Source organism: Dermochelys coriacea, chromosome 3, assembly GCF_009764565.3.
Source record: "Dermochelys coriacea isolate rDerCor1 chromosome 3, rDerCor1.pri.v4, whole genome shotgun sequence".
NCBI classification, from domain to species: Eukaryota; Metazoa; Chordata; order Testudines; family Dermochelyidae; genus Dermochelys; species Dermochelys coriacea.
Genome location: NC_050070.1, coordinates 21,602,953 through 21,630,551, shown reverse-complemented (window position 1 = coordinate 21,630,551; position 27,599 = coordinate 21,602,953). Strand labels below are relative to the sequence as shown.

The window sequence follows — 27,599 nt, the reverse complement described above, 5'->3', positions numbered from 1 at the left end:
AATGTAGAATGACCCTAGATGTACAACATGCTGACAGATTAGAATCTGTTTTTTTGTACATTATCTAAAATGCAATCCCAGTTAGTGGTATAATGCAAATGTAGGGCAATAAATACTTATTATACCTATATAATGGCTATTAATTCAAGGATTGCAATGTCATTCACAAATGTTAATAATTAACCCACTTAGCAGCCTTGCAAGGTGAGGAAGCAGTAATATCTCCATTTGCAAGGAAGGCAGGGAGAGACAAACTAAAGTAGTCAAATTTAGGAATCTTGGTCAAGTCACTTAACTTCTCTAAGCCAGATCTTTAAAGGTATTTAGGAAGCTAAAGATGCAGATAGGTACCTTGCTGGATTTTCAAAAGTGCCTAAGCACCTAACTCGCATTGGGAGTTGGGCCCCATCAGCATCTTTAGGGGCCTAAATACCTTAAAAGTCTGGTTCTCTGTGCCTCCCTATCCCTATTTGTATAACAGGGATTGTAATATCACACCTACCTTTCCCGTATATTGTGAGACTTAGTCCATCTACCATAAAGTTAAATGTTGTGAGATCCTTAATGGAAGGCACTGTAGAATTGCTGCTTAGTGAGATTATTAGTTGTTGATTTCAGATTACCAGCAGGAGAGCGGGGTGGGGGGTCAACCTTTTGTAGTGATAATCAAGGTGGGCCATTTCCAGCATTTCAGCTGGAAAAGGGTCCCCTACCCCCGCCCCACCCCCGGCTCTCCTGCTGGTAATAGCTCACCTTAAGTGATCACTCTGGTTACAGTGTGTATGGTCACACCCATTGTTTCATGTTCTCTATGTATATAAATCTCCCCACTGTATTTTCCACTGAATGCATCCGATGAAGTGAGCTGTAGCTCACAAAAGCTTATGCTCAAATAAATTTGTTAGTCTCTAAGGTGCCACAAGTACTCCTTTTAACCAACTTTGTGATACTTGTGAATGGGTGGAGTTTGGTTTTCTTTGTGTGTATGAGTTAGGGAGGTTGATTTTTTTCTGTTATTCTCTGGTTTGGGGAGCTTGCTGGATTTATTCCTGTTTGTACCATATGTTAAAAGTGTCTAGAGTCTTGGATCGATGCCTTTTTCTATATCATAGACATTGAAATGAATAAGATTAAAAAATGAATAATTTATATGCCAGACTAGTCCTTACTCAGGTATAATTTCCATTGAAGCCAAGAAATTAAAGATGCACAATTTGCCTTTTCTGGAAACAAAGCACCAGTGGAAATTAGTAGAGGCAAGCAGAATGGCCCGAGAATGCAAGATGAACACAGGCAGGAGCAGCAGCTGCTATACCACATATATAAGATTACCAGCTCATGCAGAATGGGAGGGACACTAGCTACCTCCATCAGAAGGGTGTAGGGAAAAGACAGCTAGCTGCCTGCACACACTTTCTCCCTCACCTTGTAAAGCCATTCAAGCAGAGCCAGAATCTGCCCTTAACTGTGGGCATTGTGTCTATGGACCGTCTTTGACAGAACATTCACCTCACTTGCACTGTCCTTGATTTCAAAACTGAAAGCAGTGCTTGTCCAAACAAGACGCAATAACCAGCTTTTTGGGGAAGAGCCTGTTAAACAGCTCCTTAATATGGCATGAAAAACCCCAAGTCAGAAGCTCCAGCAGTGTGCAGGGTCTACGGTACCAATTCTGAAAACTGCTTGAACAGTGACTTTGAATCAGCCTCAGAGCATAAAGTTCATATTTGTATGGGAATTTAGCTTGTCTGCAGCTTGTTTTTAGATTGACGCAAACGTATAACATACAGAACTGCAAGCTAATCAGGATTACACAATCCTGCAAAGTGCTGAGCACCTCCTCTGGGGTGTTGAGGGCAGACCATTCCCATTGCCTGCAATGGGAGTAAAAGGGGCTCAGCACTGGAGCCAGGATGAAGCAGGGTAAAGCAGCACTGTGTTATAACACATGATAAGATGGTAATAAAAGGAAAGGAAGGCAACAAAAAAAAAAAGGTCATATATCTCACGACAGTCTATAAATCACTGAACGGTAACATCTGAAGTAATTTACTTAACTGCTGTAATTATTAACTGTAACCTTAAGGATTGAGACAGTCCTTATTTGAAACACTGAGTCCTGCTTTTTTACACCTTCTCTGAAGCAACATATACTAACAGCTCCATTATGCGGGAAAGGAGGACAGCAGACTCTTCTAGTTCAGCTGCAGATCCAAGTGAAGGGATGGGGACTTTAAGGCTGAAGCAAGAGATTGGACTGATTAGCGCTGTGTCATTAATTGCAGGCACCATGATTGGGTCTGGGATTTTTATGTCTCCAGAGTGGGTGCTGTACCATATGGGTAGCCCTGCAGGAAGTCTCATCATCTGGGCTGCTTGTGGTCTGTTGGTAATGTTTGGAGCCTTGTCTTATGCTGAACTTGGGACCATAATTAAAGAGTCAGGGGGGGACTATATTTATATCTTAAGGAATTTTGGCTCTCTTCCTGCTTTTCTTTTTGCATACACTTCCATCATCGTGGTAAGGCCTGCCAGTGTGGCAGCTGTCTCTTTAAGCTTTGCCGAATATGCTGTTGCTCCATTTTACCAAGGATGCTCAACCCCTCAGGTAGTGGTCAAGTGTACGGCCGCTAGCTGTATCCTGCTTTTAACCATCAATAATTGTCTCAATGTGAGACTGGCCACAGCCATTATGAACATATTTACAGCAGCCAAACTGTTAGTTTTGCTGGTCATTGTAATAGGTGGAGTGGTGTTGCTCATCAACGGACACACACAAAGTTTCCAGGATGCCTTTCAAAACACAACTGCAGGCATTGGGCCAATCGGAGTGGCATTTTATCAGGGACTGTGGTCTTATGATGGATGGAACAACCTGAATTTTGTGACCGAGGAACTTTGGAATCCTGAAGTGAGTGAATTATACTGATTTTACTTATTTGTTTAATTTTGCAAATAGCACCCTTGATTTTTTTAAGCTAATGAGAGGGGCAATACTGTCTAGTGGTTAAAGCATGGAGCCATGCAAACTGGGTTCTGTCCCTGACTCATTTGTTATTTTGAGAAAACCATTTAACTTCTCTGTGCCTTATTTTCTCTCTCCATAAATTGGGGATTAAAATACTGACCAATCCTTGGTTGAATGGAGCCATGTGAGTGCATAAGTATACAGAGCATATTTCATACCAGTGCAGCAGCAAACAAGTTTACAGATCTAACAGAAGGAACACAATTCAACATTAATCTAAATTACAATTAATATCTTACATTATACAGCACTTCTTCCCAAAGAATTTTAAACACTGAAAGGCAGACACCTTTAGGGTGGAGAGAGACAATCTACGGAACTACAGCACACTGTTCCACAGCACAGGTAGCTGAGGTAGGAATAGGAAGAATTTTGGTCAGGTGCTCACCACTTGTAATATCTTCAGTAAAAATCCCTGTGTTTATTATTTGATTGTTCATAGATGTTAAGGCCAGTAGGAACCATTGCAATCATCTAATCTGATTTGCTGCATAACACAGGCCAAAAATCCTCACCGTGTTCTCAGTCCAGTTCCCAATGGACAAGTATTCACATCGCAGAAATCCGTAGGACAGTTAGGGCTAATTGTCACCTCTGAACTGTGATCTAAATGTGATCTAACTCTTTGACATGTTGAATGTTCAGCAATAGATGCTGATATTTCATCAATTGCAGTGAAATGTTCATGGAATGATACAACAAAACAGGTGATCTTCAGGACTGGCAGCAAGTAAGCTAATGTTAAAATGATCAAGAGTCATGTAACAGATTAAAGTACAATACATCTTTGTAAATGCATGGTTTAATCATTCACTTGACAACATAATTATAACTTTTTTCTCTGTTAGGAAAGGAGTGCTTTCTGGTGGGAACTGATAGCTTGTAATCTTAGAGTTGTAGTTAAACAGATGGCACCCTTGAAAACTCATTATTCAGTCATAATTGGACCCTCAGATACTAACCAATAAATAAATCAGAGACATTTTATGAGAACATGTTGGGAGGTAGTATGTCTGTTGGGTAAGGCATTGGTCTGAGGTTTAAGAGACCTGGATTCTATTCCTGGCTCTGCTACCGACTTACTGCATAACCATGGGCAAGTAATTTCACCTCCCTGTGCCCGTTTCCCTGCCCACCCTTTGTTGGTCTTGTCTATTTAGATTGTAAATCAATCAGGGCAGTGGCTAGCTATGTGTTTGTATGATGTCTAGCCCAAGGGGACCCTGATCTCAGCTGGGGTTTCTAGGCACTATTGCCATACAAGTAATGATTATAAGTGTAACTGACCCCCACCTTGTCTCAGATAGGCCTGTGCAGTCGCACATGGACATTTGGTGATGTTGGCACATACAAACATTACACCACAAACTTTGAAGCAAGTGTTGTCTGCACAACTATAAGAGCCATGTGGGCATTTAACGGGCTCCTTCCAAGAATGACAGTCTCTCTGAAAACGAAAGAGATCTTTATTCCCAGGGCAGGGATAGAATGAAAGTCATAAGTTAGTGAGAATGTTACACTAAACAGCAAATGTCATTAGGGTATAACACAGTTAGCAAATCCTGCACTAGCTACTGGTTACACTAACTCTTTGGTTCAGACCAGTACAAACTGGCATGCGTCCGTGTGGTCCTTTTGGAGGAATCACAGAGGTATTTCCAAAATTGGGCCTATCGGTGGTGCAGATATCTCTCCTCTTTATTCCTCAGCATACAGTCTCTCTAGCAGGAGTCTCCCCGTGATATAGCCCTCCTCCTGCAGACTTCAATTCTGTACCAGCACCTGCTGCACTCCCTGGTCTCTCTCTCTCTCACACACACACAAAATATAAAACAATTCCAAACAAATTACGCTAATTCTCCTACAGGATGAGAAGGAAGGACAAGATTGATATTGTTGTTCGTATTTTAAACACTTAATGGTGCCAGATACTCTGATTGTAGATCTGTCTATATACCTAGATAGATAATGAATAGGTGTGAGGGCGCTGATGGTACACACATGGCTGCTCCTGACCATGGCCTTCCTCTGTTCCCCTCACTTCTACTCCTGATCCCTTCCTCTCCACCTCCTGGCAGTCACAGTTATAAAGAGAGTTTGTAAGCACATGGTTGGGGAAACAAACAATTATACATGAATGTCCCAGTGGAGGACCTTGGTTATGGACAGTTATAGTAAACGTCTGCATTCAAGGCCTGGTCTTTCAGTTCTTATTCAGGCAAAACTCACTCAAGTCAATAGAATTATTGCCTGAGTGAGGACCTCAGGACTGAGTCCATTGTGAAGGTATTGTGTGAAAAACATGATTTCACTTTGGCTACATCTACACTTAAGAGTGTACAGGGTTACATGTGCATATACTGTGTATCCCGTACCCATGATGAGAGTCCCCATATGTCATGGTGGGCACTGGTATGCTGTGCATGGGCATATATCTGTGTCCACACTGCCCCTTTTTGGCATGTGACATTAGCGCTATCCCAGAGTCCTGTGCATTGCACACTCTAGGAACCACCTTGCTGCGTTTTGCTGGTACTGTACCCCGCCTTCACGCACTTGACAAAGGCTGCTCCCACTCTTCTCTCCCTTCTGCCAAACTGTGTTGGAGGCATGGAACAGGTCCAGGAAGATGTAGTTCTGCTTCTGTTACTGCTCGCAGGACAAATGTTCATGTGGTGCAGTACCGGACAGTGGACGGAATCAGTCCAGAGAGCTGTCAGGTGGTGAAGATGGCTGGCCCAGAGCAGGAATGAAAATCCACTCAGGTCCCATGGAATGGATGGTTTGAATGCTGGGATCATGATGGTATGCCATGAGTAGACCACCACTTCTGGTCCCAGAGAAGTGGCACAGTGTGGTGGGATGACATCATATTGGAATCCTGGGATGATGACCAGTGCTTTAGAATGAGGAAGCAGACCTTCATTCAGTTGTGCCAGGAGCTTGGACCAAGCCTCCAGCGCTAGACCACTCGATTTCAGAATCCCATACCAGTGCAGAAACAGATGGCTATTTCCCTTTCATGGAAATCAGGCAACTCCTGGACAGCTATTGGTCAGTTGCCAACCAGTTCAGGCTTGGAAAGTCGACTGTTGAGACAGTGGTTGTACAGATATGCCAGGCTGTCAATGCTGTAATCTACCCATGTGTGGTTAGCATAATGCAAGTCTCTGAAGTTATAGCAGGATTTCAGAGGATGATTTTTCCTAATTATGTGGGGTCATGGACAGAACACGCAGCCTTTCACTTTTCCCACTAAAAGGGGCCAGGGAGTATGTGAACTGCAAAGGTTACTATTCACTGGGTTCTCCAAGGCTTGGTGGACCTCAGGGGTCAGTTCATGAATTTAAACACTGGACACACAGGGAAGGTCCATGATGCCAGAGTGCTCAGGAGATTGGGGTTGTACTGCAAGGGAAAGATGGGAATTTATTCTTCCAAAACAATGTGACTATGTATGGTACTTCTGAGCTGACATTTATTCTGGGGACTCTGCAGACCCACTCCTACTGTGGCTCATGAAGCCTCACCCCAACATCTCTGACCCAAGAAAAAGAGAATTAAACTACAGACCGAGTAGCTACAGAATGGTCGTAAAGTGCGCCTTTGGGCAATGCCTCCGGACCCATCTGGATGCCAATGTGGCCAATGGGATTTGGATTATCTTGGTGAACTGTGCTTTGTTTAAAGTATGTGGAGCTCAATGGGAATACTTCCACAGCCAGTGGGCACAGGACAGAACTGCTTTCCGAAGCCTGTACAGGCGACTCCCACCCATGTGCGCACTGCTCCTCATTCCTGGAGGGCCAACAAAATTCATGATGCTGTAAACTCACAAATAATGGCATGACGAGGAACCAGATGGTGAATTGGGACTGTGTCGTGGTACACTGTTATGACAATGTAGTACTGCTTGACAAGCACAATAGAGCATTGCCACATACTTCTGTGGCAGGATACCTTGATTTATGTTGATTCCTTTCAGTGAATGTTCTAACTGAAAGCCAGACAATTGGGAGAGGACCCTCAGGGTTAACACCTGTGGTCATGGTTTTGTACTGTGGAGACTTTTAATACACTTCAGTACCATCATTGAGCAATGTTTTTGTTACATGTTAACTGCCCTGTTTGGGGTCGGTTTATGGGGAGTGTGATGGGGTATTCACCCCACACGAGCCTAGAAAGGATTAATGTGGCTCAAGAGGGCTTAAGTAACCTTGTAGGCCACACCTGAGGGAGAGTTAGGCTTGATGAGCAAGCACTGATTGAGGATGAAGCCCAGTTGGGCAGGAGCAGGCAGGCTGGTATAAGGTCAGGAAGAGAGGGCAGAAGGAGGCAGCGCTGTGGAAGTCTGTGGTTACTCTGGGCTTAGGGAAGGAAAGAAGGAGACTCAGGAGAAGAGTAGAAGCCCTGGGATCCTGGCCCTAAAAGAAAGGTTTAACCAGAAGGGTGGTGGAGCAGAAGCCTGACGGGGTGGAGTAGGAAAAGGCTCAGGAAAATAGCAGCAAGGTTTAGGACGGTGCAGACCTTGGCTGCTGATTTGAGGGTGCCTGGACGGGTCCCAGTTCCCCTACCAGTCACTGGGGAAGTGGCACAGTCTAGGCAGTGAATTAGAAGACTGCCTGAGACAGCTGGTATGGAGAGACTTTGACATTCTGGAAGGGGAAAATGATAGTGACTTGGCCAGAGGGCCAAGCCGTGAAGAGGGAGCACTCCAACCCCTGGAGCATGAGAAGGGCTGTATTGTGAATGAAAAATAGGAAAGGGCATCAGACTGGGCAGGGCTATTCCCCAGATGCAGCCACAAGGAGGCGCCCAAGCAATGAATAGAAAATCTGTTACAGGGAGCACTTAAATATTGATACAGTAATTTAAAAAAAGAAAAAAAACCAACCACCCCAGTTCCATAAGGTTTTGGGAAGGACTTAATACATTCTTCCTTACAATTCTGCCACAGTATCTCCAAGCTATTATCAGGAGCTATGCATGCTCCCATGTTATGACTACTCTCATGGTTGCCAGTGATAACTGTTTGGGGGTGGGGGAGTCATTAAAGTGCTTGGCATCAGGTATCTTCATTGTTAGTTAACGTTTGTTTCCTTTTTCTGTATTCTCACTTAATTAACAAAGACAAAGACTTTTCCATAAAATTCATGTTGTCCATTGTGGTACTTTGAACAGCAGTGATAATTTCACTTCATACTTCACTGCTATGAACTCTTTAAAAAACTAGGTAATTCATGGCTCGGGTGAGGTGAGGGAAAAGGCGGTAGGGTAGGGATGGAATTGTTCACATTTTCATGGCACTGGTCTCTTACAGAAATCACTCAGTCACGAATCCACTATCTCACCCCAAACCTCCAGGAAGTATCCCAGTGACCATACTTAACAAGGTACACATGCAAGTGACATGACCAATAACTTCCATTAACACAGGGGTCTCAAACTCAATTTACCTTAGGGCCACTGCCAGTCCTCAAATCCTCCCAGCGGGCCAGTAATGTCACTGAAGATGGTATTCATAAAAGAAAATATTTATATTGTATTTTTTATTTTGAATTTCTTAGAAATAATAAAACTGTCAGACAACTTCATACAATTCTTCACCTGCCAGAGAGTTTTTAGTGTTTGCCGGACACCTGGCAACGCTTCAGTTCTGTCAGTTTGTTGATGTTTGGCCAAAGTGACTGAGCAGTTGAAACCTTCAGGATTGCAGCAAGGTGTGCATCAGGTAGTTGTGTTCGGTATGTTCATTGTGGAAAAAAGTTTCTCACAAATGTAAGTACTGCCAAACAAGGACATGATTTTTCTGAAGGTTTTGAAAAGATTTGGGAAAGATGGTGATAGCTGTCTGAAGAACTCTGACATCTTCGGTTTTTCTGAATTTAGTCTTTAAAGATGTGTTGCACTGCATATCAGTGAGTTCCATTTGTAAATCACATGGTGCTGTTTCCACATCAACAGAAAATTGATTAGCAAACATATTGAAGCTTTCTTTGTGCTTTCTGAGATCTGAAAACCGCTCATCAAATTCTTGCAAAAGCAGGTCAAGCTTAGTAATGTATTCAGAACCACTGAACTGTATTTCAGAGCCAAGCTCTTCCACAAGTAACTTGCATGCTGGGAAATGAGTGAGAGTCCCCTGAGAAATCTGATTTTTCCACAATTTTTATTTAGTTGTGAATGCTCTCACATTATCATACACTGCTGTCACCAGCTGGCCTGGACCTTGCAGCTTCAGGTTTAGGATATTCAGCTCGTGTGTTACGTCAACAAGGAAAGCAAGATCTGTCATCCATTTGTGATCTTCAAATTGTGGTACAGACATTTAATTTCTTCCATGAATCTTTTCACCTCTGTTTTCGATTAAAAGATTCTCTTTAAAGTAGAACCCCTGCTTAGCCAGCACACCTCAGTGAAGTAGAGCAAGACACCATATTTAGATTCAATTTCCTCCAAGAAAACACAAAACTGTCTGTGCTGCAAGCCCCTTGAGCGAATGTAATTCACACATTTTAAACAACTGACATGACATTTGTCAGATTTCAAAGATTTACTGCACAGTGCTTGTTGGTGAATGATGCAATGTAACGCTATTGGTTGCTCACCGTTTTGCTCAGCCATCTTTCTTTGTACTAGTGCTACCAATCTGTTTTTTTGACCAATCATTGCTGGAGCCCCGTCAGTGGTTAAGGCTGCTAAGAAGTGCCAGGGCAAATGGCGTTGTTCCAGTGCTTCTGTGAGGCAGTAAAAAATTTCACTGGCTATTGTTCTACCACGCATTCTTGACAAGCTGAGCAGTTCTTCAGTTCATGCAAAGTTTTCATCAACCCCTCTCACAAATATGTCAAGTTGCGCACTATCAACCAAATCGGTACTCTCATCAATTGCGATTGAATAATATGCTCTGCTACTCTATTTGGAGATAGGCTGATATTGCTGAAAACATCTCTCTTGTCGGGACATACGATCTCACTGACTTTAATAAAGCATTGTTTAATAAATTCACCATCAGTAAATGGCTTCCCACACTTAGCCATCATTTCACTTATGACATAACTTGCCAAAACTGCTGACTGACTCTTTTCTCGCTTTCTGAAAAAGCTGCTGCTGCTTCGTGAAGTCTTTTTTTCAATTGTAAGACCATCTTCTCTCTCTCTCCTCCCTGATATTTATCATATTGCTGTGCATGTTTCGTTGTGTAATGTCGTTTGATATTGTTGTCTTTTAAAAGAGCAACTTTGTCTTTGCAGATCAGGCATGAGGCAGTCTGTTTGTCAGTCAATGACAAAATAATCAACAGTCCACTTATCTTGGAATTGGGGGTGTTCGTCATCAATTTTCCTTTTTTTTTTTAGGTTGAGACATCTCTCTGTAAGGCTGTTTACAAGCAACCCGTGTGTGTGAGTGAGTGAGAGAGAGAGAGGTGGGTTATTATTATCCCTTTGTGACAGCTGGGGAACTGAGGCCTTGCCCCACGTCACACGGACATCACTGGCAGAGACAGTGCCAGGAATAGAAACCTGGTCTTTCAGGAACCACCAAACGCCTTCACTAAGACCATCCTACCACGAGGCAGTTTCTGCTCCAGTTTCCCACACTCCACGCTCTGCCGACAGCAGGACCTGGCAGGGCTGGGTCTCCTTGGGCACAAAAGGGGCTGAGGAGGAGGCACAGTCATGGCCTGCCCACTGGCCAGGCGCAGGGGGTGAGGCACATGGCTACTACCCTAAGGAGATGGGGCAGTGGATGGGTCTAACCCTCCCCTGCCTCTCTGGGATTATGCTCCCATCAGTTCAGTGCCTCCTGGTGCTCCTGCTGAGATGGCCTTTTCCTATACAACCTACCAGCATTACATGGGACAGTGGGTTAAAAAGTAAAGAAAGGGCCCCATTTCATTACACAGACCAGCAGTGCCAACAGCTGCAAAGAGCCTCTTCCCTTATCTTATCTTATCTGCAGGCACCAGGCACATTGCCTCCATGCAAGCGCCGCTCCTGGAGCTCACCTTGGCCGCGGAGTCAGCACTTGGGGAAGGGAGACGGAGGCCGCATACCCCCTCGCGCTGTCATTGGCCCCTCACGAGTCACACCACCTCCCAGCCCGTTTCCCACCCTTTTCCCTCGCTCCCTTGGCCTCATGCCATCCCAGCTGACTCGGCCTGGTGACTAGTGAGGTTGCCTCCATGGCTGACTCTGCCTGGCGACTAGTGATGATATCTCTATCCCTTTCCCCCAGCCAATGGGAGCTGCGGGGGGCGGTGCCTGCAGCAGACAGAGCTGGCAGTGTGGCTGCTTGAGTCTCTCCTCCGCGGCTCCACCAGCAACAGCAGGGGTAGGGAACCACTTGCAGGGAGCTGAGCTGCCGAAGTAAATGTCCCCCAGGCCACAGACATCAAAAGTTTTATGAATGACACGTTGCCAAGTGCAACCCCTGGTAGGGTCCCAGGAGCAGCAGGATGGAGCAAGTGAATCTCTCCAGCCCGCACCCCTCCCACCATTGGGCGGCAGCCACGAGGGCCAGATGAAAGAAACTTTTTTAAAAGTTTCCAGGGGCCGCAGTGGGGAGGGTCTGGGGTCACAGATGGCCCACGGGCCGGGACTTTGAGACTTCTGCATTAACATATATACATGGAACAAGAACAGTTTGTAACAGGAATGAACCAAAAAAAAAAAGCCAAATTCCCTTACAAGTAGGCAAAAAATACTTTATGCAAAGACATCTCCACAACCTTCTCCTCTCCTTGAGAAGAGGGGGAATGCCCACAGAATATTGTGTGGTGTGACAAATAGGGACATCTCCTGTATGGTGTTTGAGGGCCGAACACAGGCTGTGCTAGGACTGGACCGGGGTCCCTCTAGAGGAGTTTTTGGTGACTGAGGAGGATATGGTGCTGGGCATCCAGCATACCCCTCCCCAGCAGGGAGGGAGTTGGGATTCACTGTCCCAGCAGCAACCTGGGCTGCTGCTGGAGGAGGAAGAGGTAGTGTTGCCTGTTCCCATAAAGGAGGAGTGGCCCCAGCAGGGGGCAGGCCCTGAAAGCCTTCCGCTACCAGTTGGACAAGGGGCTGCATGAGTGCATGATCCTATTCCCTCTGTGCATGCTCCCATTGCCCATGCTGTCTCTCCATCTGCAGGAATGCCTCATCCTGCCTAACAGCCTGATCTTCTTTTGCCCTAGGAAAGTCCATCTGCCCCTGACTCCTATCTACACCAACAGGCAGGTCCTCCAGAGTCCATGACATCTCCCTTTGTTATGTCTGTGGTGCCCCTCTGCCATACCACCAGAATGGGTTCCCTCACAGCAGCAGAACATCTTGCCACGTCAAAGACCCGGGTAGCATTATATTTCATTTTTTCCTTGGAAGGGATCTAAATCCCCCCACATAACACAACTGTACTGCTGAAGGCCACAATATTGATACTTTTTAGAATCCGGGCAATGCAGCTGTCACAACCCCCTTCTTTCATACTACTTTGGCAGCCCTCAGGGAAGCAGCTGATGTTAAAAATGCTAAGATACCTGCCTTACTTTTATTAAAATGCAATGTTTACAGCGTGTGGGGTGGGTTTGGTTCTTTCAGGGGTCATGGTCCAAGTCACCTTTCTGTTCTTTAAAGGCTGCTTATCACTTGGAGAACATAGCAGTCCTGAATATACCAGAATGGAAAAGACGGTTCTTTCCAGTACTGTGGAAGGCACCCGGCCACCTATGTTAGACAGATGTTTCTAATAAGGGTGACCCCTCTATTGCTGACTGGAGGAATTTGGCAAGCTACGGAGCTGGACCACACCCATTTGCCCTGCTGTTAAACCCGGGGAACCAGCTTGAATATTTGCTGAATTATGCCCTCAGGACTGGGTGGAAATTTGAGAGGAAATTGACTAGCTAGCAGACAGAGTTTCCTTCCCTTGGTAAAGGAACAAAGAACAACAGAAAACATCCACTCACCCCATAACTCATCCCATCCACTGCATCACCAGAAAGTCCAACCCCTGTGTTCAGTGAGCAGCACTGAAAGGAACAGGGAAACTACAGAAGTGCCTTTTCTTCACTGCACCTTTGGAATAACACCTCTCCACTACTAAGGGACATGGCATTGTGTCAGAACTGCCAGAGAGGACACTTCACTCACCCCCACTTTTCCCCACTTCTGCAGAGTGACTCAGTGTAGAGAGAGGCCACATGCCAAGGACTGGGAATGGTAATAAACATTTGCAATGGTCGTAGGGAGAATAGACTACTCTGACTTTTCTTGGACCAACAAATGGTTCCCTTTCCCTTCTTGGACCCATACCCAAGCCACCACCTCTCCTCCCCCTCCATGCAGCTCCCATTTGCAAAGGGGAGGAAGTAGAAGAGAAGGAAGTGGGGCGGGTTTCAGTCTTTGAGCAATCATAACCGTAAGTGTCATAAAATTGTTCTTTTCCCATCTCATCCCTTTCCCTTCGGTTATCTTGGTCCAGTCTCTATCTCTGTTCAGCGTGCTGGCCAAAAAATGCTCAGACACACAGGGACACAGGAACTCTGATATAGCCACTGCTAAATGTTTTACAGTGGTTCATGGAAATTCAGTAAAATAGGTTATGGCACAAGAATGTACATGTGACCATGTCCACTCTCACCCTGTCAAAGGTTTTGCTGTGCGTAAATGAAGAGTTCAATTCCAGCGTGAGCTGGCCATCTGCAAGAGACAGCTGTAAATATCCTTTGCTGTGTTGGAGCCCTTAGCTCATCCTTCTTTCTCTCTTCCCTAGGTGAACCTTCCAAGAGCAATGATGATTGCCATTCCTTTGGTGACATGCCTATATTTGCTGGTAAACGTGAGCTACTTTGCAGCCCTGACTCCAGCTGAACTTCTGTCTTCGGGCGCTGTGGCCATCAGCTGGGGGTGAGCTATGCATCCGATGAAGTGAGCTGTAGTTCACGAAAGCTTATGCTCTAATAAATTTGTTAGTCTCTAAGGTGCCACAAGTACTCCTTTTCTTTTTGCGAACACTGTCACTGCAGCCTAGTGGCTAGGGCACCCGACTGGCGTTCAGGAGAACTAAGTGCTACTCCCAGCCCTGCCTCTGGCCTGCTGAGTGATCTTGGGCAAGTCACTTCACCTGTTTCCCCACCTGTATGATAGGGATAATGACACTAACTTCCTTTATAAGAGGCTTTGAGATCCATGGATGGAAAAGTGCTATATTATTATTATAAAGCTAGATTATTTTTTATATTTTTGGCAGCCCAAAGATTTCCAGAGCACCTCCCAAGGCATATAAACACAGCACTGCAGACATGGACTCCTAGAGTGGGATAGTGCCACGCAACAGGCTCACGGTACAGTACATCGATTTTTAAGGCCAGAAAGGGCTAGTTTGATCTATTCTGGACTCTGGCTCAGGCCTTGGAAAAGGGTCTCAGAAGAGACAGTTTACCCAACTCCCTTAGTGCACCCTTTTCAAGTAACAAGCCTGTGCCTCCACTTCTCTTGGGAATGGGACCCACAATCCAAACACTCTCCAACTGGGTCTCCGGATTACAACCCCTGGTTGTCATCAACCATGCTACCAAGCAAGCAGGCCCAATGGGCTGAGCACCTGCAAGAGTTTCCCTTTGGAAGCCTGTGGAGATTAACAGTGTGCAGTGGACACAGAAGCAGCTTCTTGAGAATAAAGTGTGATTCATTTGCCAACAGGCTGTCAGCACGCAGAGAAATGGATTTCAGACAACAAAGACAACTAGCCTCATACTGTTTTACCTACCCTCGACATTCCCTCAAGCCCCTAGAGAACCATGATTTAGCCTTGGTGTCCCCCATTCACTTGGGGACCAAACGATAGCCTGCTTGCTACAGGCTCTGACTCTCAGTCAGGCTGTGTCATCCTGTGCCAGCTGACAACTCCCCCCTTCCTTTCTGCAGGGCGGAACTTGTAACTGATCAGTGTCCTTTGATCTCCAGGTTCCCAACCTTGGCAAAACTGCTTAAGGATGGTCTAGCTTGACACAGCTTTGGCACTCAGGGATGTGAAAAATCCACCCCAATGAGCACTGTGGCTATGCCAACCTAACCCTTGGTGCAGATGCAGCTAAGCTGATGGAAGAATGCTTCCGTCGACCCATTTGCCATCGCTTAGGAAGGTGGTGTTCCTTCAGCGACAGAAAAACCCCTTCTGTCTGTGTCTACACTACAAGGTTACACTGGCATAGCTACTGCGCTGTAGATATGCCACTATAGTCCCTGTAGTGTAGACATGGCCTATGTCACCAGGGTCAGGAGAAGAATTGCCTCGCCACAGCTGTTAACTTGGCTACTGTGTTTGAGTGTTTGTTGGGATGTGTGCTATCCAGGCCATTGTGTTTCTTTTCCAGCTAGATTCCCCTACTATCCCCCTTCTGATCTAACTTCATATAAATAAACACACAGAGCATGCACAATATTCTTAAAAATAATATTTCCCCTTACCTATACCCTAACCATTCATTGCAAGCTCCCAGTTACTTCCATCTCTGGGACAGGAGAAGCAGATGGCCTGCTTGCTGCAGCTTCTGTGTCTTCTTCCATGTGTCTTCTTTCATTGCTGCTCAATGACATTCCCTGGACAGGTTTCGGAGTAGCAGCCATGTTAGTCTGTATTTGCAAAAAGAAAAGGAGTACTTGTGGCACCTTAAAGACTAACAAATTTATTTCCCTGGATAGCTTCTCCAACCAAGTCACTCCATGTCTCTTTTCAAGGCCCCGTGGCCTGCAATGGTTTAGTATCCTTCTTTGATCCTAGGCTTTGCCTTGGGAACCACACCTGAACATAGCCATTATATGAACAACATACCCTCATATCTCAATGTCTGTACTTTGACCAGTCAACCTTTTTCCCCCCCAATCAGGAATATTACAGAGTATGTACTCCTTATGCGATCCGATCCTAAACTGAATCGCATCCCTTGATAATCTGTACGTTATTCCCTGATAACAAGAAACAATGGGAAAGATGTTAATTGAGGGATACCCCCCGCTTGGCTCCAGCCCAGCTAGACTGGTTTACTTTTCCAACGAGAAGCTGCTGAACTTGAATTAATATGCAAACTAGATGCCATTAACTTAGGTTTGAACAGAGACTGGGAATGGCTCGGTCATTACACAAATTGAATCTATTTCCCCATGTTAAGTATCCTCACACCTTCGTGTCAACTGTCCGAAATGGTCCATCTTGATTGTCACTTCAAAAGTTTTTTTCCCCCTGCTGATAATAGCTCCTCTTCATTAATTAGCCTCTTACAGTTGGTATGGCTACTTCCACATGTTTTTATGTTCTCTGTATGTATAAATATCTTCTTACTATATGTTCCATTCTATTCATCTGATGAAGTGGGCTGTAGCCCACGAAAGCTTATGTTCAAATAAATTTGTTAGTCTTAAGGTGCCACAAGTACTCCTGTTCTTTTTACTTCCTTTCCTGTCATTCCTAATTAACAAGTTATTTGTGAGTTTTCTGTTTTATAACCTGCCTCCTTCTCCTGCTTGATTAACCTTTTCACCCTGAGAGCACAACTTTGGAAGAAACATGGCCCCAGCAACCAGGAGGTGGGCCAGTGCACAGTGCATGTCTGTGGGGAGGAGGGGGAGGCCCATGGCGACCAGGAAGTGGGCAGGGCAAGATGCTTAGGGAGTATGAGTGAAGGTTCCAGCAGCAGTGCAAAAACTCTGACAGTCGCATGCGTTAAGTGCTGGTTAAAGTAAAAAAAGCTGCTAGAGAAAGGCATTATCTAGTGGCCAGAGCACAGGACAGGGAGCTAGGAGTTCCTGAACTTGTCTTCCCTTAGATAGTTACGGCTGAAATTTCAGAAGCATGGTCTCCCTTTGGGCATAATTTGCATCCACAAAACTGCCTCAGCATTTCTTTTGGGTCAGCAATTGGGTAGCAAGTGCAAATCTAAATGGTTGCACCTTGAGAAAGCTACTCAGATTTGCGCCTGCAGTTCATTTTCAGGGCCCTAAAAGTGCAGCTGCCAATTTTGTAGGTGCAAAACAGTGGTGTTGCCAACTCTTGTGATTTTATTGCAAACCTTGTGATATTTGGAGTTTTTCTAAAAGCCCCACTTTCTGGAGTCATGTGATTACATGAGACTCTCATCTTGTTTTTTTTTTGTTTTTTGTTTTAAAAGGTGGAGCCCTCCTAGATTCAGAGAAAAGCTTGAAATCATGAAAAATAAGGCTCAAAAAATAGAAGGCAAACACCCTTCTCCCTTTTAATAATTTTTTAAAACATGATTTTTAAGACCATCTCATATTTTGGAAGAGACCTAACTCATGATTTTTGAACACCTGGGATTGACAAGACTGAAACAGGGTGGCCGAGCCTTAGCCAGGCTGAAAGTATAATCCAAATTTAGTGGCTTCCAATACTTTCTGCCACAAGTGCTGCCATGTACCACCCTCCCCACCCTCCACAGTTTTCTCTTTTCCGATTTCTTTACAGTGGTACAGATCGGCTCAAGCCACAAAATTCAGCTTGGGAGATTTCAAGCATAGAATCATAGGGTTAGAAAGGACTGCAAGGGTCATATAGTTTAACCCGCTGAAGGTGTTTGGATCTGGGATTTTGGTCCCATTAAATGCACACAAATGGTGATTTCTTTGGCAAGCCAATGTTGTTGTAACACAATTACTATTGTTAATTTCACCCTCTATCATCCTCAAAGAATTTAGTTTTTAATTTAATTTAGAATTTAGTTTTGTTTTAAGTACCAGTTTGTAGGCAGGAACAAGAGGATATCATCCCAGCATCTGCCTCCAGAGACGTCTGCAACCTTACGTTTGATTTGTTAGGGTAACACCAAGCTGGATGGAGCCTGTCCCAGTTTTTATGGTTCTGATTGTCTTCTTACTGATTTTAAACCAGCGTAACTCTATTGACTGATACGGAATCATGCCTGATTTACTCCAGTGAGAGAGGAGAATCAGGTCCCCTGTGTCTAGCAACCTTCCTTGGGCAATCCATAAACTGTTTTCTGGACTCAAAGAAATGCAACTCTAGCATGTCTCTGAGAGTGTACTCTGGAATCATAAAGCAGCAGGGCAGTAACTAATGCTGAGGTGTTGAGAAATGTACAAGTGGATTTAAAGAACTATGCTTTTAATGCATATTTGAGAGGGTTGTTGCACTTTTTTTTTTTGTAATAATAATAATTTCAAAAAACCTCCAACAACCCTTAGGTTTCACGTCAGCATTCTTCCCAGGATTTCTCTCTTGCCTCTTTAGATAATTAAACAAGAGGCCCCAATCCTACTCCTATTAAAATCAATAGGACTTTTGCTATTGACTTCAACGACAGCAAACACAGGCCCATGGGGTGACAATCCCATTGCATTCCTTGCATGAATGCAATCCGGAGTTCAATCCTCTGCTTAAAAATACATGAACTACCATTCCTTAAGAAAAGGAGTACTTGTGGCACCTTAGAGACTAACAAATTTATTAGAGCATAAGCTTTCGTCCGATGCATAAGATGCATCCGATGAAGTGAGCTGTAGCTCACGAAAGCTTATGCTCTAATAAATTTGTTAGTCTCTAAGGTGCCACAAGTCCTCCTTTTCTTTTTGCGAATACAGACTAACACGGCTGCTACTCTGAAACCATTCCTTAAGGGTATTCTTCCAGTTGATCAGGATGACTGCCTCTGCTGGCCATAGCATTGCACAACTAGTTAAAGATGAATTAAGGGAGTGAGACTGATTGTTTTTCTCTGTCATGATTAAAACCATTTGCTTTTGCATGATCTTTGGCCTTGCTGTTTTATTTCCCTGTCACTTAGGAATAAAGTCCTGGGCAGCTGGGTCTGGGTGATCTCATTGTCAGTTGCGCTGTCTTCGTTTGGCTCAGCGAATGGAACGTTTTTCAGTGGAGGCCGTGTGTGCTATATTGCTTCAAGGGAAGGCCATATGGTAAGGGAGTGGAAACTGTCTATTTAGGTTCATGCTCTTTCCCCCTTAATGGTGGCATGTGAAGCAAAAAGGGGGGGAAAGCTTCTTGCAGCCATTTACTGATCTATAAAGACATCTTCATTGTTTGATTTTCCCCTCCAAAGTCTGTTTTGTTTTTTTAAAAAGACACGTATTAGAAATATTAGCTCCTAACTCTCCTTTTGCTGCAGGATTTTAGAAAGCTCTGTGGATTGACTCTTCAGTTGTTGCTGGCCCAGCCACCACTGAAGTGGGAGGTGATGTGGAATCAGACATTGTTCATAAACTCTCCCCATTGGGGTTTGTCTGCAGGTGGAAAGGTGCAGCTCCGAGCACCAGCAACACAGCGTACAGACCAAGTGTGGGCTTCTTTTTACCCCCAGGTCATCTACTGTGGTGGAAATGCCTGCACATGGCCTACATTTGTGCTCACGCTATTGCTGGAGCTGAAGCTGCACATGTATTAGATCAAGGGTGGGGTGGGGTGGGGTGGGGGGAAATGATCATAAACGTTGAGTGTAGACACAGCCTCAAAGTCTTTCACTCTTATGGGTCTCTCTCAATAGTTAAAGTAAATTGAAACAGGGTGGGGCGGAGGGGAGCTGTGAAGGAGTGCTGATCCCTACGCCAAGGAGAAAAAGGGGAGCTCTTTCTCTGCACTTAGCAGGAAAGCTATAAGAAAAGGAGTACTTGTGGCACCTTAGAGACTAACAAATTTATTTGAGCATAAGCTTTCGTGAGCTACAGCTCACTTCATTGAATGCATGAAATGAGCTGTAGCTCACGAAAGCTTATGCTCACATAAATTTGTTAGTCTCTAAGGTGCCACAAGTACTCCTTTTCTTTTTGCGAATACAGACTAACACGGCTGCTACTCTGAAACCTGTCATCAGGGAAGCTATGTTCCTTCTAGCACCTCCTAATTATAGTTCTTGCTTTCCCTAATTTCTCCTCCCATATGCATAAGTGTAAGACTCCACATCCCCTACACTCTCAGATCAAAGAAAAGGAGTACTTGTGGCACCCTAGAGACTAACAAATTTATTTGAGCATAAGCTTTTGTGAGCTACAGCTCACTTCATGGGATGCAGGGACTCTTCAGTGTGTTTAAATGCCTAAGCCCATGCAAACAACATAGAGGGTTATGTGTTGCATGGCCCCTTTTTAGAAATGAAGGATGGTGTCATCCATACATGGAAAGTTCTGGGATGCATGTGATGCTCTGGGCAGTTTGGGATCTGAAAGGTCTGAGCATGTGCGTTAACGGATAGTTCAGAATATATGCAGTGACCCCAGATTTTCAGGCAGTAGAGTAGTATTATAACTGAGCACCTGATAGTCACTTCAGAAATGAGACAAAGTGCTCTCTTTAAACGCTCCCATGCGTTTGGAATCAAGCAATGGAACAGGCTAGCAAGTTATCCCACATTTTGTAACAAATCAGGGTTTGTTTGGGGGCTGGTTGCAATAGTCTTTCATTTCTAGATGCTTAGTTCACAAATGGTCCCACTGATGTCAAGTCCCATTGGAAAGTAACTGAAAGTAGCAGAGCTGGAAAACAATGAGGCTGCCCAGATGTAACAAGGCAGAATTTGCTTTTAGCATCTTTATTATTAATGATGATTAATGATCCAGAAAGAATCTGACTTGGCTTTCAGGTACCAGCTAGAGGCTATAGACTGACAGAAAATCCCATCTTTTATTTGCAGCCTGAGCAAATTTGATACGAAATCACTGAGGTACAATAAAAATAGCCTTGAGATGGTTCACCTTTACACCCTTCAGAGCAGAACTGCTTTTTAATTACAGAGCTTAGCTGCTGGTTAAGGGCCCAATCCTGAACTCTTGCTTCAGGCAAAATTCCCAGTGCAGCCCATGGGAGCATGAGTATGCATTTCAGAATTGGGCCCTATGCAGATGTGATTGTCTGTCTGTCATCTTTTGCTTTGACTTTCAGCCAGATATTCTGTCCATGGCTCATGTGAGATGCCTCATGCCTTCCCCTGCTCTGATATTTACATCAGCCATGGCTTTAATAATGATAATACCAGAAAACTTCAGCAGCATAGTAAACTTCTTCAGGTACGGTTAATATTTCCATTTCCCCTCCCCCTCCCCAAATCTGTTTTTAACATTTTTAATACATTCTCTCTACCTGCTGCCTTCATTAGCTCATGTTATCATTTTCTAGCTAACAATTGCCGGAGGGAAGGGAAAAGTGTGTGATTAGAAATTTTGTGACGTGAATGTTGCTGTGATTCATAGTAATTTACAAATGGATCCATACTTGTTGTTTTCATAGATTATAAGAAGAAGCCATTGTGATCATCTCCTGTGACACTCTATATAATACAGGCATAGGATTTTCCAGAATTAATTCTTTTTTGAACTAGAGTATATATTGTAGTAAAGCATCTAATATTTTATTTAAAAATTTCTAGTGATGGAGAATCCACCACAAATTTGGTAAATTGTTCTAATGGCTAATGATATTTCCTCCATTTTAAAGTTTTGATCACTGTAGGTGAGAAAAATGGAGTGCATGTTGATAAGTGTTGGATTTAGGACAATTAAAAAGGGCTCTTTTGTCCTAAAGTTAATGATTCCTCTCCTTTTTAAACAGTGCACTTTCTTAAAGGTACATTCAGTTGATATCTGAAAAGCAGGGCTTTTATAGCCAGCTGATCTAATTCCTGAACTCAATGGTTGTAACTTTTTTTTGTTCAGTTTTACAGCTTGGCTTTTCTATGGAACAACTATTGCTGGTCTCCTGTACTTAAAGATTAAGAAACCGGAACTGCCAAGATCATATAAGGTAAAACTTAAAAACATTTATTTGATGCCCATGGAAGTGAGAATGATGTTGCACCCTTGATAGACTTTACCAAATATTCTTTTTAATCCCATCTGGAAGGATTGAACATTAGGGTACTATGGAGACAGATAGCTACCTGCCTGGCAACACACTGCCTCTCCCACCAGTGAAGGTTTATCTTTATTCCTGGATCTCAGACACTGCTTCTTCTTAAGAATGGGAGAGGAAAATAAAATCAGATTCTGATCTCAAAAGCTACTTCTGGAGTTCTGGCTAGGCCTGGGATGGGTCACCCCCTCCTGCAGGTAAACCTGTGAGAAGAGGATCTAGGGAAAGGAGTGCTCTAAAAGGGTCTCCTGAGTCATTTTGCCATGGTTGGGGCACATGTTTGCTTCCTAGGGTACTGGTTCCCGAATACAGGTTAGCTCATGGGATCCATATGAAGTCTTGTTCTGGAATCACCTGTACCTCTCTCCAGTGCCCCGTCAGACTGCACAGCTCCAGAGAAGATGTGCTGCAGGGCTTCTCCTGTTAGACGGGGAACTCTTTGGAAAGGGGAGTTCCTAGGATTAGAGGGGATCACTGAAAAAGTGAACACAGAGCAGGCTCCATTCACAGTCCATTGGCTTTTCTTTGGGATAGGGGCAATGTGTGGATCTTGGACCCCAGTGGGCATCTCCATGAGGGGTGGAGCAGGTTTAATATTTAAAGCTAGACTTGACAAAGGACTAGTGATGGAACAGTGATGCACTAGTGATGCACTGGCAGGGTGGGGGAAAAGTCCCAATAAGGCACCTGTGATTCTGTCCTGAAACTAGGACAGCAAACTCCTTGTTGCTGGCTAAAGAAGAGTGAAACAGTGGAAGTGCAACCCCCTGTTCAGTGTGTTTTATGTGCCTGCTGGGTCTCAATCCACAGAGGTAATGGGTCTGTTACAGTTTTTAGATTTATAGTTTGGTTCTTTAGCTCAAACTGTAGCAACTCATGTCATTAACTCCTGAGGTTCCCTGGTCTTGGCTAACAGGGCAGTGGCCATAGAAGGATCTGTCCCTGTGACACACCATTGTCTGCAACAGGAACATTTTCACACTCCAAGTAAAGCTAGAGTTTTTATTAGAATTTTGCCAGAAGGGTTGGGGCCTAGTTGGGAGTGAGCAGGGGCTGAGGCAGGCAGAGCAGTGCTGCTGAGTGGTAAGGCTAGGAAGATCTGTGGAGGGTCCCATCCATGCTCTCCCTATTAAACAAGCACAACACCATTGACTGTGGCAGTTCGATACCCAACTTTCAGGAGGGAATCACAGAAGTTAGAGATGGAAAAGAACAATTGGGGCATCTAACCCATCTCTCTGTCGGTGCAGGATTATTCCCTCTTGTTTATTTACAGGGCTTTGGTGAAATTTTAAGTTAAGTTTAAATTTAAGTTTTAGACTGAATATTTTTAAGGCCAAACTTACAGAAATAGGCAACTTGGGCATCCACCCCTCGGTGCATGTGTAACCCCTGTTTGCTTGGTGTGGCACTCTGTCTCGCTGTAGTGACATCTAGAGATGAATGAGTCTGCTACAGCCTTAGGCTGCATTCCAAGCTTCAGCTGTCCCAGATTCGATCCTGCCTGCTGACAACCAGGTCTGTTGGCTTTACACATGCAAACCCTCCCATTTTCAAGTACCAGTGGTCAGTCAGACACTATTATAGGATTTGTGGTTCTGTGTTCATAATCCTCAGTGTACCTAGAACGTGCACGCAGGTTTAATGGGTGGCTGAAGAGTCTGTGCCCAGAGGCCCAGTTTTGGAAGGTGCCATGTGCCTCCTGGAAAGTGCTATTCCAGTGGGGGTTGAGGGCATTCAAAACTTCACAGGGTCAGGCCTAGGATATATATGGTCCTTTACAGAGATGTTTTGCTTTCACAGGTTCCAATTATTATACCAATAATTGTGTTGATTGCATCTGTGTACCTGGTGCTGGCTCCAATCATTGACCAACCCCAGATTGAGTTCCTCTATGTCATCCTATTCATCCTCAGTGGTATCATTGTTTACTTCCCATTAATTCATTACAAATGCCATCCCCAGTTCCTACAGAGAGTCACTTTGCATCTCCAGCTGCTCCTGGAAGTTGCCCCGACTGCTAAGAATACAAACTGATTTACCATTCACTGTACTACACTGTTGGCTGCTCCTACTTAGTTGTTCCAATACTGAAGACCATATTTGTTTGAGATACATGTGCAAAATAGCTTGTTCATAGGGGAAGCAGAATAACTACATTAAGTAGGTTGGAAGAAAAATGGAACAAAAACATCTGGTAGATAGATATGGGCCAATGGAAGAGTCCTTGTGTGTTTTCTGGGGATACCTTCTCCCCTTCACACATATGTTCTGCACCCCTTACCATTCCTGAGACTCCACAGTGCATCATGTATATTTCTATCCTGACAAAGAGGGAGAGGAATTCTCATGAAGGATTCATACTTTTACTCAATCAAGGCAATAAGGTCTTATCACTGGTAATATACCATTATCCCTGTAGCAGGCTACAGCCATGAGCCAGCTTCTCCCAGCAGGCCCTTTAAATTACTTCCACCCAGCTCTGCCCAGATTGGCCCTACAGCCTTACAAATAAACAAGCCATGGGGGCAGGGAGGAACCTTCCACAGCAAAACATCCTTTGCTCCCCAGCCATCTCTGCCGGACTGAGGTTTTCCCAATGCTCCTCCAGAGTTCAGAGGGTGACCAATTCAGTCTCTCTGATCTGAGAGAGAGATTCACCAGCAATCAGTCCTCTGTGTGCCTCCTGTTAGAAGGAAGAGGCAGATTATATGCTTCCCCCTTTCCCCCGATTGGCTGAGAGGGAGAGGAGGCCTTGTCCTATCCTACTTGACAAGGCTCCTTGAGGAGCTAAAGAGAACCACAGCATAGGGGTTTTCCAGACACCAGCTATTGTCCTGGGACCACTTTCTCCCTCCAGCTTGTGCCTGTGTTGGTATGTCTGTGCCTACCACAGAGCTCCTGGCCCAGGGGAGCTCCCCCTAGACTTCCCCCTCTGACCCTGTCACAGTGCCTTTCTGCTGATAGTGCCAGTGCCATCCCTCTAAGTGGTGGCATCATCAGATATAGATACAGAGATGCAGTTGTTTTTTTTTTGTATGATGTGATTAGGGCCTTCTGAATATGTTGCTCTTCTAAAACTATTGGATTAATTACTGGTTAGGAGGATTTTCTTTCACTACTATTTACATAAAACAATAGAGAAGAAACAAGGAATCATTTCCCACCCTAATATGTAAACTTATTTAATTATTAAATACTAATTTCAAAAGCGTTCACTGTGGTTGCTAGATATTGCCTTCTTATATCTTAGTGATATAAGAGTGACAGAAAGCCATGCTGTCACATGGGAAAGGCAATTGGACCACATAATCCACCATCTGTGCTGTTTCCCTCATACAACTAATGAAATTGTTGCATGCAAATTAACTGTAGAATAAGGGTGGCAATTGGTTGAGTTACCTATGGTATCACAATGATACAGGACTCTTGGCATGGCCTACATGCCTTACTGTGGCTGTTCACTGCATGGATGTAAGTTTGTAAAGTCAAAGTGTCTGAGAACTTAGAAATTGGACTGTAACAGACCAGGAATCCCAATGATGATTGAACCTGGTGATATTCTACATAAAGAGAGCTCTCAGCCATGCTTGTAGATGTTGCCATCCCTTCGACACTGACTCAGACATTCTAGGCTTCAGAGTGACACACAAAGTAACAATCCTGGAATTTTATAATATAAAGAGCTTCTGAGGAAGGATGGTCTTGTGGTAGGCTGGGATTCAGGAGATCTAGTTTACTTTGTGTACCTTGGGCAGATCACTTGGTCTGTGCCTCAGTTCCCCAGCTGTAAAAATGAGGTTAATGGTACCTTTTGCATGTGACACTATGCCCCATATTCTTCATAGAGATATTATGATAGGAATATGGCATAACTAAGGTATGTTTAATGCAAGATGGATCACATGAGGTATCATTGGAAAGGTTATGATGTACTGACTATGATTATCCTATTTGTATGCATGTATCATTTGTATGTCTGAAGTTAGAAATATTGACTATATAACAATTACAAATGTGTTTACATCTGGGGAACACCCACCAGAAAGTAGGAAATCAGCCTGGATGGGCCATTAGGGAGAGCAATAGGACTCTGAAGATGTTAATCTCCCTCCTTCCTGAGAAATTTCCTGGGATGCTGCTTTGGCACTGCAGGGTCATGTGATCATGTCACCTGGTACAGGACCCCATCTTGGCTTACTAGTATTTTTCTACTAATGGGGGTGGGGATCAAACTGGGAAACAAAGGATTCCTGCCATATGTAAATCCTATTTAAGGTAGGAAGCGAGTTAATCTTGGGCAGGGATTCAGTGAAGAACCGACCAAGATGATTGCTGAACACACATGATCTGGGGAAGGACTGATCTGGGGAAGAAACAGGACCCAGGTTAGAAGGTGTCTGGCTTGTGAAAGGAATTTCTGGAGTTCTAAGTTGCAAGCAAGAGCAGCTTGTCTTCAAGAAACACTGCAACCTGCTTAAAACAATGTTTAGGGTAAGAAATTGCTATTTGTAGCCAGTTTCTTTAGTGTATTAAGCTTCGTTTGTGCATTTGCTTTGTTTGCTCAGTAATTATTTGCTATCCTTATAAGCACTTAAAATCTATCCTTTGTAGTTAATAAACTTTTTTCCCCTCTAAACCAGTTTGTGCAATTCATAACTGGGGGGAGGGCAAAAAGCTGTGCATATTTTCCTCCACATTGAAGGAGGGGGTGATTTTCATGAGCTTCTGCTGTCCAGATTTCTGTGCAGCACAAGACAGTACAATTTTGGGTTTACACTTCAGAGGAGGTGTGCACTGGAGTGCTGGGCAATAAACATTAAACTGTGGTAACTGCAGAGGGTTTATGTTCAAATTGCAAGCTTCAAAAACAAAAACTTATTTATTTTACATTTCTCCTGCAGCTCAAGGTTTCCTGCTTCTTCATAAGGTAATTGAAAGGAAAGTGTCCAAATCCAAAGGGAAAGCGCAAGCTTACTTTAACTGTTAATTACTACAATATGGTAACCAGTTCAGTGGCACCTAGTATGATGCTTCCCTGGGTACCCAGGGTTGAGGCACTTCGCCGCCACTGACCTTCAATATGTGGAAGTCTTTTCTGCACCTGCTGTGGATCAGCTCTTGGACTCTTCCAATCTCTGGCTACACCAGCACTATCTTCCAGGCCTTGTCCTCTGTATGGTTTAGTGATAGGCACATGCCACACCCAAGCACTCCAAGCATCCCTTTGTAGGGCCCAGCCCCTGATCTGCTGAACACTCACTGAACTGTCAGATTCAGTACTCCCAAAGGAATAAGCACACCCCAGTTTACTAGTTTTAACTCAGCATCCCCACCCCACATCACACACAGCACTTAGGTATATTTATAGTGAAAACAAGAATAAGTTTATCATCAGAGAACAGAGATGCAAATGATGGTAAGTAAGAATACTGGAAACAAATTGTTACATATAAAACAAAAATCACAACATGCTTTCTGGAGCCTAAACTGAACTCGCAAGACATTCCCCTGTCTCCACAGGATACCTTACCCCAAGTCCTTTTCCCAGCATTTTCAACCAGGATGGCTGAGATCCTCTGTTCATAAGACCAAGCCTGCTGGCAACTTGTCTTCCCAGATTGAAAGATCCCCGGTGTAGCTCTGTACCCCCCAGTTATACTCCCAAGAGTTCATGGTCTTTTGGAAACAGCATAAA

General features: G+C 44.2%; 1 protein-coding gene across 1 annotated transcript; it reads left to right on the top strand.

The window, feature by feature from the left end:
• Window positions 1-2,167: 2,167 nt before the first annotated feature.
• On the top strand, window positions 2,168-26,372 carry LOC119852643 (b(0,+)-type amino acid transporter 1-like). Its single transcript, XM_038394128.2, has 6 exons — window positions 2,168-2,911; window positions 13,787-13,920; window positions 18,831-18,960; window positions 20,936-21,060; window positions 21,706-21,793; window positions 23,705-26,372. Exons 1-6 carry the CDS (start codon window positions 2,168-2,170, stop codon window positions 23,936-23,938), a joined length of 1,455 nt encoding a protein of 484 aa, XP_038250056.1. The 3' UTR covers window positions 23,939-26,372.
• The last annotated feature ends 1,227 nt before the right edge of the window (window positions 26,373-27,599 follow it).

What these genes read in the sequence shown, in the direction of transcription:
- LOC119852643 (XM_038394128.2), top strand. Translation starts at nt 2,168, where the DNA reads ATGCGGGAAAGGAGGACAGCAGACTCTTCTAGTTCAGCTGCAGATCCA. An exon ending in CTTCAAGGGAAGGCCATATG is followed by an intron (nt 18,961 to 20,935) that starts GTAAGGGAGTGG and finishes TTTGACTTTCAG; the next exon opens with CCAGATATTCTGTCCATGGC. An exon ending in AGCATAGTAAACTTCTTCAG is followed by an intron (nt 21,061 to 21,705) that starts GTACGGTTAATA and finishes TTTTTTGTTCAG; the next exon opens with TTTTACAGCTTGGCTTTTCT.